Source organism: Corvus hawaiiensis, chromosome 3 (genome assembly GCF_020740725.1).
Source record: "Corvus hawaiiensis isolate bCorHaw1 chromosome 3, bCorHaw1.pri.cur, whole genome shotgun sequence".
Taxonomy (NCBI): Eukaryota; Metazoa; Chordata; class Aves; order Passeriformes; family Corvidae; genus Corvus; species Corvus hawaiiensis.
The window spans coordinates 66735167-66747595 of record NC_063215.1 but is presented as its reverse complement, the minus strand read 5'-3'; the positions used below and the strand labels follow the sequence as shown (position 1 = coordinate 66747595).

General features: G+C 36.9%; 1 protein-coding gene across 14 annotated transcripts in view; it reads right to left on the bottom strand.

Annotated features, from left to right (window-relative positions):
• Window positions 1-12429, bottom strand: part of MAP7 (microtubule associated protein 7) — a 110561-nt gene that overhangs the window by 31299 nt on the left and 66833 nt on the right. For 9 of the 14 annotated variants that reach the window (XM_048296095.1, XM_048296087.1, XM_048296088.1 and 6 more), the window contains exons 3-6: window positions 12166-12243; window positions 3960-4123; window positions 3090-3201; window positions 2118-2204 (exon numbers count right to left, since the gene is read on the bottom strand). In XM_048296095.1, coding sequence (XP_048152052.1) covers window positions 2118-2204; window positions 3090-3201; window positions 3960-4123; window positions 12166-12243 — 441 coding nt within the window. The remainder of the gene's footprint in view (window positions 1-2117; window positions 2205-3089; window positions 3202-3959; window positions 4124-12165; window positions 12244-12429) is intronic. The other 5 variants (XM_048296090.1, XM_048296091.1, XM_048296093.1 and 2 more) reach the window with 1 other exon arrangement.

Sequence of the window (12429 nt, the reverse complement as noted above, 5' to 3'; positions counted from 1 at the left end):
ATTGTCAGAAAATCTTTGCTCATGACTTACAACAGAAAGCTTCAGGGAAGGACCAAGATTCTTGGAAACACAGTTATTCACAAAAAAACTCACCTTGGCGCCTGAATAAAAGGTGACAGGGCACTGTTACTAGGTAGATGGTCAATATTGTGACAGTGCAATGCTGAGAGATTAGGGAAGACTAGCACACAAAGGAAGTGAGGGTAAGCACAAAATAAATTAAAAGATTTAGTTAAAAATCCCACAGTTATGTATAGGTGCTAAGCCACCCACCACAGAGTTATTTTCAGTGTGCTGAGAATGAAGTCGTAGTGAGTCAATCCAACTCAGCACACACCTTAGCAGATTAAAAAAAATCAGCTTCTGAGGAAGGTACTTATAATGCACCTACTTGGCATACATAACACAAAAGATTTATAATTTTATTTTAGTTTCTCTGCAGTTTCTCTAGCAGTATTACATCTTTTGCACAACTGCTGCAGTCAGCATCTGCACCCTGCTGAGGGGGTGATGGTTATTTCAAGAATAGAGACTGCACACACTTCGTGCATATGCGTGTCACAGGAAGTTTGCTATGTCCTTTCTTTTCTCTCTCTCTAAAAAAACCCCAAACAAAAAGAGCTCCAAGCTCCATGTATCGACTACACATTCTCCATTACAAATTTCCATTTGTAAATCTGACGTTCAAAAGATGCTGTGAGAATCAATTCTCTTGCTTATGTTTTAGCATGTACTGAACCTCAGCACTACTCAGCAAGGCACTCGACCATGCTGAAATTCAATGAGGCTTGAGCATATGCATAACTGCTCTGCTGATTCATATTCTGTGTGTGCAAAAATTTGTCTGTACACTGTTTTCAAAGCAGATACAAATTCAGGACAATGACAGCATTAAGGATGGTGCTGCTGAAATATTATTTGCCATTGTTTATTTATGACAAATGTATTAACACTGTATTTACCTGTTCTGTCCTAATAGATTAAATTTTACTCACTGTGTACAAAAAAATTTCATAGAAATAGAGTATATGAAAAATACCTTAACTCTCCCCAGTTCTATGAACTATATAGGATTCACCATAACTGGTTAGACTGAAGAAAGATTCTCCCTACCCCATGTGATTATATGCAGGCTTTAATGTTAGAATGACTTGGCGAGGGCATAGAACTGGCAGACTGGATACTGGGAGGGGAATGAAACTCAGAAATGGGTTTTAAAAAAGGAGACATCTAAATGTTATAACTAAGAACAAGACCTCTGTAGGCTGGCAAGATGATCCCACATTGATCTATGGGGTAAATTGGAGAATGCCCTGTGCAAGTCATTACTGGAGACACAATGTTCAGGCTTCCTGAGAACAGAACAGCATTTGTGGGAATGGGGTGGTGATTTTGATCTCATGTCTCATCTGCCACTGAGAAACTACGTAGTGTATCAGTACAGCCATAAAGTTTCTACATATGGCAGAAAGGCTGTACTGCATAAACTGACTTTCTGAAGATGACAAATGACAATATTGAAAATCACCTCTGCTATTAGGCATGACAACATTTCTCGTGTCAATGAACCTTATTTAAATGAATGACATTCAGCATAAGGATTTGCATACAAATGTCAGCAATACGAATCCCATAAATGTAGAATAGGCCAAATGCAATCTATTGCCTGGAAAATTGCTGCTTTCTTTATCCAAAAAAAACCCAAAAAAGAAACAACAACAAAAAAGGAATTAAAATACCCATGAGCAACAAAACGGCCAACGCAGCTGGTTATGTGTCTGTGTTCATGTGCAAAATAATTGTAAATCCTGCGTGCAGTATGCAAAAAGTGTTTTAGAAAATAACAAAATATTCAAATTTCCTCTCCTTGAATTCCAGTAGATAGAACATTATGCTTCATTTCAGTGAATTGTGCCAAATCTTTAGAGTCAGCCAGCAGTAACTCTCCACCATAAAAACAAACAATAATGAAAAATCTGGTACTAACAACAGTTCTAATCTATCAGCATGGTGTTAAGCATGCATTGCAACTACATGAGGGTGGTTTAGTTACTGATGATCTCACTTCCTGAGAACTAGCTATGGGTAAGGGAATAACAAACCACAGCATTATGTACCAGGTTTTCTAGCACCACCCAGAGATTTGAAGTGGTGCTCCAGGCCTGCTAAATCGAGAAAGGTGAATGATGATTCAAAAAAATAACCTAGGGACAGAATGCAAGACAATGATTTTTCACATAAAATAAAATAAAAATCAAATAAGTTATACAAAGTTAAGCAAAAAAGTAACCTTTTATGAAAAATAACTGTTTATTGAATTTATATATGACAAAGATTTCAGAGCATTCTTTTCTCAATTTTTTTTTTCTCCCCTGATGAAAGGTTGGACACATTGAAACTAGAATAGGAAGAAAAGAACTTTAAGTATAACTTTTTGTTAAAAGAAGTAAAGGAAAAGTTCTCTTTTTGGGGTGTTGATTCATATTTAACAAGGCATATACACATTAATGATTGGCAGATTAAGTTAGAGAAGATAATTGGGGAAAAAAAGCATACAGCTAAAATTCACTTAAATTTCCAATCTTTAAGTTTCTTTAGGGGAAGAAAAGGGACTTCTATTTCCCAAAATATCAGTGCAAGGCACAGATAGCTTATCACACAGAACAATTTTTCTTCCTTGTGTCTACTTTAATCTCAGTATTTGGTCATTTCCACCAGACCTACTTTTTGAGACGCATAGCTAGCATTTGCCACAGTAGCTCATATCACAAGATTGACACAGCACAAGCACACCCACATATACACTCACGAACAACAGCAAAGCAGCAGAAGCGAGAAGCTGCAGCAAGGGAGTTACAGAATTAGTCAACTCCTGAAACAAGCTGTAACTTTTGTTCAGATTTCTCCTTGTTATCTTTTTGCTACACAAGAATGTCACAAACATGCCATTGCTAACAATAATAGGACCAAGAGCAAAGAATTCAAACTAACATACACTGAGTCATCCTTCCTTTCAGAAGAAGAAAAGTAAATGCCAGTTAGCTGGAGGGGAAGGGAAACTGGCAGGCAAAGCAAGCCTCCCTCTTTACCTGTGTTATTAATGCGGTTGTGTAGTGCTCCTCCCCAGGACCACCTGTTTTGCCTTTGTTTTGGCTTCTGGCTTCTTTCAATTGTGCGACGTACAACGGCTTCATGTCGTTCCTTAGGTACAAAAGGATAATACATTTGGATGCTATTGGGCTTTTAACTGCATTTTCTCATCAAACCCTGCTACCCTCCATCCACATGGACAAAACCAAGCTGACAGCTTACTATTGTGTTTAAGCTTATGTGCTGCCTACTGAGACACACACCAGAACAAAATTAAGCAGCAAGTAAACCATAAATAAGTTAGAATTTTAACTGAAATTTTGAAAAGGTAAGATCTTGTGTAGTGGCCCCGCCGCTATACAAACACATCCTAGTGCTACTTCCCATCTACTAAATACCAGAGGAGTGGGAGAGATAGGAAACCAAACACCCACAAGGATGAGGTGACTTACATAGGATCACACTGCACGTACTTCCCAGCTTAACTGAGACAAATCAGCCAAGAGTATATTTCATTACACACTGATTTTTAAAAGGTTTTCTTAGAGCAACTTATATTTAACTACCCTTAAACTGAATGGCTAAGAATTTACAGATAATCCTACAAACCTGACCCAATTTATGTTTTTCTGCATGAGTTTGCACAGTGCCATACACTGTAATCCAGGCATGCTCAAACTTCACTGCATTTGATTCATAACAGAAGCAGTACCTGTGCAAGCAAGGCTTAAAATCCTTCCAACACACTCTGTCATACTGACCATGGTTCATGTTGCATTTTTTACATAAGCTCCTGGAGAAGAAAGTTGATAGTACCGTATCTTATGGCAAAAGAAGTTGAAAAGTGTTTTCATGACATTCATTCTTACCTTCTCCTCTTCTAGTTTCTGCCTTCGCTTTTCCTCTACGGCTGCTCGCCTTCTCTCTTCCTTTAGTCTCTGCTCTTCCAGCTTCTTTCTGCGTTCCTCTAGGTGTTTTTCATAATGTTGCCGTGCTCTCTCTTCTCTTTCTAACCAGACAGATTCTCTCGCAGCTGTGAGAAAAATCAGAAATAAAAGTATTAACTTGCTTTATGCAATGAAGTCTTTAATACATTTTGAATAACCAAAGTAGATGGAAAACCTTTAGAACTCATTTTCTTCAGACATATATAATATCCTTATCTCTCCTCCTGTATTAAAATGTACCCTGTCCACACATTGGTATCATTTAATCTCAATTTACTTATTATGAATTACCAACGGTTAAATTATTTGAGCATACAGTTTCTTCATGGAAGAAAGGATTTTTTGCTAGCTTAAAATGCCTAAATACTGAAGTCAGATGTATGTGAACAAACTTCTGTTACACAAACCATGATAATTCTCTGTAGTATTTTACTGAAAAAATACCAGAAAAAGAGAGATAAAACTATCATAACTTTCACCTTTACTGATTAATACAGATCTCTTATGATAGAAGTGGCTGGGATGAGAATTCTAGCACCTGGACCAACAGAAGGAAGGAAGTTATCCACCAAAGAAGTCTAAAGGTAAATATTAATCTGTCACATGATTCCACTTCTTCACAGCTTCAAACAACATGTTTCAGAAGAACTAATCAAGACAAATCAAGAAGCCCTACACAAGATCAATTTTTCTCTGTATCAGGGTCTGAATTTTCATGAATTTTGTAGAACGCAGGCTTAAGCTGCAGTCCACATGAAACCATTGATGTAGAATAGTCTGGATCTCTCCCCACTGCTGCCTTGAAAGCTTTGGGGCCCAGAAGAGTGGAACTAGATTGTTCCCTTATGCAACATCATATGTTTGCAGTCTAAGTTAGAGCTACCTTCACATAGGAAGTGCTCCAGACCCTTACAGTATTCTTTCACCATAGTGGTTCATAAATGAATAAAAAAAACCAAAAACCCAACCAAAGCAAACCAACCTACCACAAAAAACCCCAAATCTAGCACACAGATCCTGTTACACAGACCCTGAACACACTAAGTAACCCAAACAATGTAGTTGTTCAAAATGAATTTAATCAAACCATTTTGCAGAAGTTTTGAAAAATCCATTCTCTTTGAAAGAGCTAAGAGCATCTAAGAAGCATAACTGCATATATCTCATGAAAATCCAGCTAGATACAGCATGTCAGCTTTTAATGAATAGTCACTTATGTACAGACTCTAATGATCATATCAAGACAAGCCACTGCTGTGAGCCACAAGACTTCCACAGATCCTGTGATGAACTGGCTTTTTTGTGCCTGGAATCTTCTTATAGTGGCAACCTAGCACAAAAAAGCTCTTTGGTTGTCTGCTGAAAATTAATAAATTAAGAAAAGCAAAAAGAAGCCCCAACAGCTTTCTTAACTGACATCACTGGAATATTAATTTGCCTATAAAAGACATGGAGATTATTTGTTCTTTCTGGTCTTAATGTAAATGGTTAGACTTTCTTGAGGTACTGTTTACGGTGATTTCCATAGGTTTCAGTCTGTCATGCTGATTAGAAGAAGTAATGAAAATAGAACATTTGAACTTTTAAGACTAAATTCAAGAAGAGAAAGGCTGAAAATATATTTATGTACATTCTTAGCAATGGTAAGACAATCTGGATGCTGGACCTCTGGGTAGAACACTTATCTTCAGCTTTCTGCTCCTCAGGGAAGGAATGATAAAAATCACACTTTTGTGATACAGCAAGACAGCTCAATAACAGAAAGACATATTAGTGATGGATTAACCAAGGAAAATGGAAGTGTTCGGCTGGAATAATTTTTAACAAAAATAATAGATCTGATTCAAAACAAATACCAAAGCTACATCTTTCCATCATCTTTAAGCTACAGGCAAAAAGCAGCAGAAAATGTGCGCTCATCTGCTAACATAAGGAAGTTACTAATTTTATGCTTGGACCAAGTATTTAACAAGCACATGAAAGTATGATTTATGATACATCTGTTTGCTGAAAAAAGTGTAACATCTATTTTCATAATTTAACTTTTTTTGAAGATAGAGAAATAATCTTAACTACTTTTAATTTTTTTTCAAGTATCAATTCCTTAATTTTATTCTGTTAGAGAATCAAAGGAGAACATCTGCTTTGTTTTCACTGCTTCCTATATATGCACTACTGACATTCTTCTGTGAACTTAAGGGCTCAGTTTTTACCACCTATAAGGTAGGTATGTACAGTGAGATAAGTTAGTGTCCTTAGATATATAAGGGTATCTTCAGGGAAAATAAGAAGTTTAAAATAACATTTTTATTTCATTCTTATGTTCCTATTTATGAATTTACAGAAACATTTTCCTGCCACCCCACACAGAAATGAACAAATTGTCTTCTAGAATAAAAAGTTTACTCTTTAGACCTCTGATCTAACGTAAAAAATTAGGGATATATTAAGCTTTATTCTGGACACACAGGTGTGCTTCTAGAAGCACATCATCAAATGCCTTGCTGATAGAAAGAATCAGCAGATGAGCCTACAGCAAACTGAAGGTATCTTTAAAAGGTTTAATCAACCTGAAAGAGCAGCCAATTTGAGGATGTCAAAGGGAAGAATACCAACTTTTATGATGGCGAGTATGGTCCAACAAAAAGGCCTTTTCTTGGGCCTGAGCATTAACAGGTTCATGATCCTTCTCTCCCTTGTCTGACAACATGCAAGATTCATTCAAGGAAAGTTTGGTCATCATTCAGATAGCACCTGCATGCTGAAAGCTTGAATTCCATAGGAACAACTACATTAAAGCTGGAAAGTACAAACAAAAGTCACAGCCTGGTCCATTTTCTATTTCATTCCTTTGTACAATCAATACATTTGAACACAGTCATGTGATATAAGGACACAAAAGTAGAGCATAAAAACAAGATTTAGAAACTGAGCCCTAGAAATGCTGTTAAATACCTTCTGCTTGTTTGCAAACTAGTAATGCTGGATTGGATTACAAAGCAACATAATTAAGGCTGTGTTTCGGACACCTCTGAAGTGAATAACAGAGCAAGAGAAAACAAGGTCAATCAAGAAAGAGACACTCCAATATTAAGAGACACATAAGACTTGAAACCAATTAATTTTACACTGGAATTAACTAAGGTAATGTGGAAGATGTTAGCTGCACACCGTGCATGTTTCTTTTTCGGAAACAATTTTGTAGCTTCTTTCCCCAACCATACACACACAGAACTATTCTTTGCAGGGGTTTTAGGCTGTGAGGGAAGGAGGAGCATGTACTAAGTGTCAAAGCCTTTACTTTTTGTGTATCTATGTGAAGTAAACAACGTGTCCCCAGATTCTCTTTTTCTGTCCCTTCTACTGTCTCTTCACTCCTTTTTCTTCTGGTTTACTGCTTATATAAAGGCAGATCAGTCTAGCACCATGCTTTCTCAGTCTGCCTTTTGAATCCACCTCAGATGGACAGCTTACCTGAGTAAAGATCCTATAATCTTTGTCAATCTTCCCAGCCTTTATCTTTTCTAACTTTACGGCACTGACCTCAGCAATAGCTTTCTCCTCTGACCGCTCTTTCACCTTTGCTCACTGCCAGCTCTGCACCAAGGCTGTGATTGCCTCCTTGCTGCATTAGCAGTAAAATGGATCAGTGATGTTTTAACCATACCTAAAAATGGGGACGTTACACAGAAGTGGCTGACTGAACGAATCAGAAGGTGAACTTCAGAGCTGTAATTAAAGGTGAAGTTAATGTGAGATTCTCTAAGCCAACCTTTCCCCAGTAACCATGCTCTGAGGGACATACATCACAGAAATTTTTAAACTAGTCTTCCTTAAAAATTGTTTTCTTGTCTTATAAACCCTTTCGACATCCAAGTTCTCCAAGCAGATCCCAAAATTATTCATATGCTAGGGTCAATGATTCCCAGTTTCTGTGGGGCTTCTTTCTGTGGAAATGTTGGATAAAGTTCTGCCCCCAAGTGCCAAGGAAGAAAATAGACCAGAAGGAATTTACTCACAGAAAAAAATTGTAATTTTTATTAATGTTACTATTTTGCCAATGATCACTTTCAAATGGGACAGGAATCTGCATGGTAATGTGATTTTTAAAATATTATTTTAATGCTTATGCCTGTAAGTATTAAGAACTTAATGAATTTAGCAAACTTGAAACTCAGACACATTCTAAGAACTAAGATTAATCACTCCTCATTTAAGGAGGCGTGCTAAGTCAAGGCAGTGTTACCATCTTTTGTTCCCAATGCCAGAAATGAAATGAACCACGTGTCCTTGTCAGGATCACAATAGTGATTAAAAAAAGGTCAGACTTCAAGCAGGATTAGTGTAGATAAAACATGCACAGAAGTGAGACTTAAAACTGTTTTCTCAAGAATCAGGGACCAAGATACTGCTAAGTAGTAACATGAAAATTCTTCTTCTTTGCTAGGCCACTACCTAAGGTTACCAGAATGAAACCTTTTTTAAAATCCCAGTTACTTTTCCTGTTGAAAAACTCATTTTGATTTTTCTTTCTGGTTAGGCAGGACCAGGTCTATGCTCTGGAACCAGAGACTAACGGGCATGGAACAACTTTCACCTCTACTATTAGACTTCTACCCTCCAAAATGGTGACAGCACTTAATCAGCACATGCAGAAAAGCCCATGGACCTTCCCTGCCAATTCCCAAACCTTGTCTGGGAATCAGGAAGCAGACAGCTAGTTGGCTGGAGCCAAAACCCTGCCAGGATCCATTATAATAGCTTTAGAGCAAGAACAATTAAGTTTTAGCACCAGGGAATACTCTTCAGCACTGTTAAATTTGGCTGTACAGATACAATCATTATGGCAGATAAGGGTAAAGTCCACATGATGAAAAAGCAGTAGTTTTCAGTAAAATTTTCCAGTTTGACCAGGCCATCTACCATGCTTGTCTTCATAAACAAGTCAGTTCCAACATGTGTGTGTCTCAGCATCCAGTGCCAGAACACAGCTGCTCAGCCTGACACATGTAAAGTGCGAAGCAGGAGCCAGAAATGTGATAGCTCCCTTTGCTCTGGCCTCTGGGAAGAGTCCCATTTGACAGCTATCACCCTCACCTACCACTGCCTCTCTTGGGATTTCCATCTTGCACAATCCAAGAGGGTTAGTCTCACACAGAGAGATATGATATCTATGTTTTAAAGGACAGATGTTAACTTTTATGCATAGGTGCTGTGGGAAAGAGCGCTAGTGGAAAGAGCACAAAAATGAAAACGTGGTTACTAAAAAGCAAGTGACAATACTGGAACCATTACTTAGAAATTCAAGCAAGAGCACCCAAATAATCCTTTAAATGTCTGAATGTGCATATCAGCAATACACACATTAACAAATGGCCAGGAGAATAAAAAGATTGAAACAAACCCCCGTCCCAAAACTGATACAACTTCAGTCATGCAAAATAGACTGCACAGAAAAATGTCAAAGAATTAATATTTTTGGAGTGTTGGGATGGCATTTCAAAAGCAATGCCTTTCCTACAGTGAAGGAACTAAAAAAATCATTCCTTCTTGATGGCGTGATTTGCTGATTGTGTCCCTGTGTATCTTCTGTGTTATCTAAAGAAAGGCCCAAACCAAAACGTGAATATACTAAAGGTGAAAGGGGCATTTTTGGAGAAGCTTCTTTAATCTTTTCAATTAGGTGGCTCAACATGATTCTCAAGAAACAGCAGATACCGACAGTCCCAGCACATATATGCTATATATATCCAGACAACAAAAATGACAGCATTTCCTACTCTCTGAACTCTAATTAAAAACAAGAATTAGACACCCAAGTGTGCTAAGTAGGATAAGACTGCTAAAATACTATTTCCAGGTGCAAGCAAATCCTCAAGAGTTCAGAGCACACACCAACCCACTTTACCACAGGAAAGCCAAATCTATCACAGCACAGCAGAACTTGAAAAAAATTAAAACTTGAGAGTAAAAAAAGCGGGGAAGAAAAAGGTCTTAAATCATCTGTCCTGCAACATCAGAATATTGCCCAATAAATAAACATAATCCTTATTAAACTGGTACTCCACATGTTCTTAACAGAAGGGTCAAACGACTTAATTTTCCTCAAAAGGCTGGTAACGACCTCCAGGAGTTCAAGCTGCTGAAAGTACAAAACAAAATTACCACCAGCTCTACACCTAGAGAGCTGAACACTGTCTTTTCCTTTTTTTTTACAGCAAAGAATAATTTTACTTTAGGTATGACTGAAATTCTCAACTTCTGCTTAAGAAGAAGTCTTTGCTAAACCTGACAGATCCCCTGAATCAAAAGGAAAGGAATTAAGTTTAAATCCAACCTAATTCTATTGAAAAAAAAAAAATTCCCTCCTTCAGTTGCTTTACTGCTGCATGGCTGATGTCCCACTATTAACAAAATCCAACTTTAATTTTTAGCAAGACACATTTATGTAACAATATTATACAACTTAATGTTTAAGAGCGACAGCTTAGGAACTTCTTTGCTGTGGTTCACATGACATGAGTGAGTGATTATCTAGGTTCTGCATTAAAATAAAATAAAATAAAATAAAATAAAATAAAATAAAATAAAATAAATTTGCATGCCATTGTAAAAATCATTGCTTTGCTGTACTGGAACACAAATCTCGAGAAACAGCTCCTAAATCATAGCAGACAAATATACAGATGAAAGTACAATGCGACTTTCAATTTTCTTGTTAGTTCAAAATAATTCTTCATGCAAGAACACACAATACACCCATACATCATAGGGACATGCAGAACTCTCCCACTTGGAAATGAAGGATTCCATGTCAAGTTATAAAAACTCCTGATGTTGCTTTTATGTTGCTTTTAAAACATGTCACACAAAATGACACATTTCTCAACAGAAGTCATGTCCTTCTGGTAACAAATACTCATTTATCAATAGCTAAATCAAAGTTGAGTTAAATTCAAGGACAGCATCTTTCTCTACATTTGAGTAAAGCATTGTTATTACACAAGGATCAAACCTGAGAAAAAAACAAATTCAAGACATGGAACCAACATCTAAGAAAAATGAATTAAAATGGGCCAGTAACATCCATTTGCTCTGAAACCTGAAGAAACCAAGCCTACACATACCATTAACCTCAACTCGAGAAGCAGCTTTTCAGGGATTTGCAAACATCCTGTCATGTTACCCCTTGAGCAAGACAAAACCAAAACTTTCCTTTTCCCCTCCAAAACAATCCTAGTGCATGGCTACTGCAATGTTATAAGGTGCTGGAAAGAAGGGAGGATATAAATGCTATCAAGACCTAGATGACAATTAATCATGGCTCTTCAGGTTAGAAAAAGCAGCATAACTGTCTGGAGTTATAATATAGTTCAATAAACTTCCAGAAGTTAGAAATAGGAAATAAAGAACTTCTGTTTCTCAAGTCCTAAGAACAATTCAGCATTGAAAGAAATCAGAGTAAACATATAAAAAAAGAGGAAATACTTGTATTTCCCAATCTCCCAATTACCACAGAACTTTGTGGCAACCAAACATATAAATGTTGTTCAGAAAGCCACCACTATGGCTTGACATAATTCTTAATTCTCTCACCACCATACTCAGTATACTGCCCGTCAGTAGTCACTTGTTAAGTAGCCCTCACTATTCGCTTGAACTGTGTTATACATATTCAGGCACAGGTGACATAAGATATTGAGCACATCTATTTGACACCTACTAAAGGTTTGACCTGAAAAAAGTACCCCAAGTTTACATTAAAAAATTCAAACCATACATTGGCAACAAATTCTGCAATTCTATTTCATGGTATTCAACATTTTAAGTAGTCTAATCTTAATTGGTAAAATATTCTACAACTTCAAAATTCCATTTACATCAGTGAAGCTCCCTTGCATGATTTCATAATTAAACCTACTTTTCATTCACATTCATAAAAAGGGTGAGAAATATAGTACTGATGAACTAAAAGATCTACTTTAAAGATATAGTAGTGTATCTAAAATGACACTATTGCATATCTAGCACTATCATTTTGCCGAATGCCCCTAAAAGTAAACTGGCCATAACACTGCATGCACATGATAGTCCATTAAAAACAAACAAAAATCAGAGCAGGCCTTACCTAGCTGTTTTTCTCGTTCTTCTCTTCGTTCTCTGGCAAGCCGCTGCCTGTCATCAACCCTTAGTACTGTTGGATGATCTACAAATGGAGGAAGAGAAGTATTAGGCACATAGCAGAAAATCAAGTACTACCAAACCCAAAATTTTAGGAAAATGGCTGTCAAACAACTCTATTTATTCTGCTAAAATAGAACATATTTTCAGAAATCCATCTTATTAAAAAACCCCAGAAAACTGGTAATTAGAATGCACTCATATTTTTTAA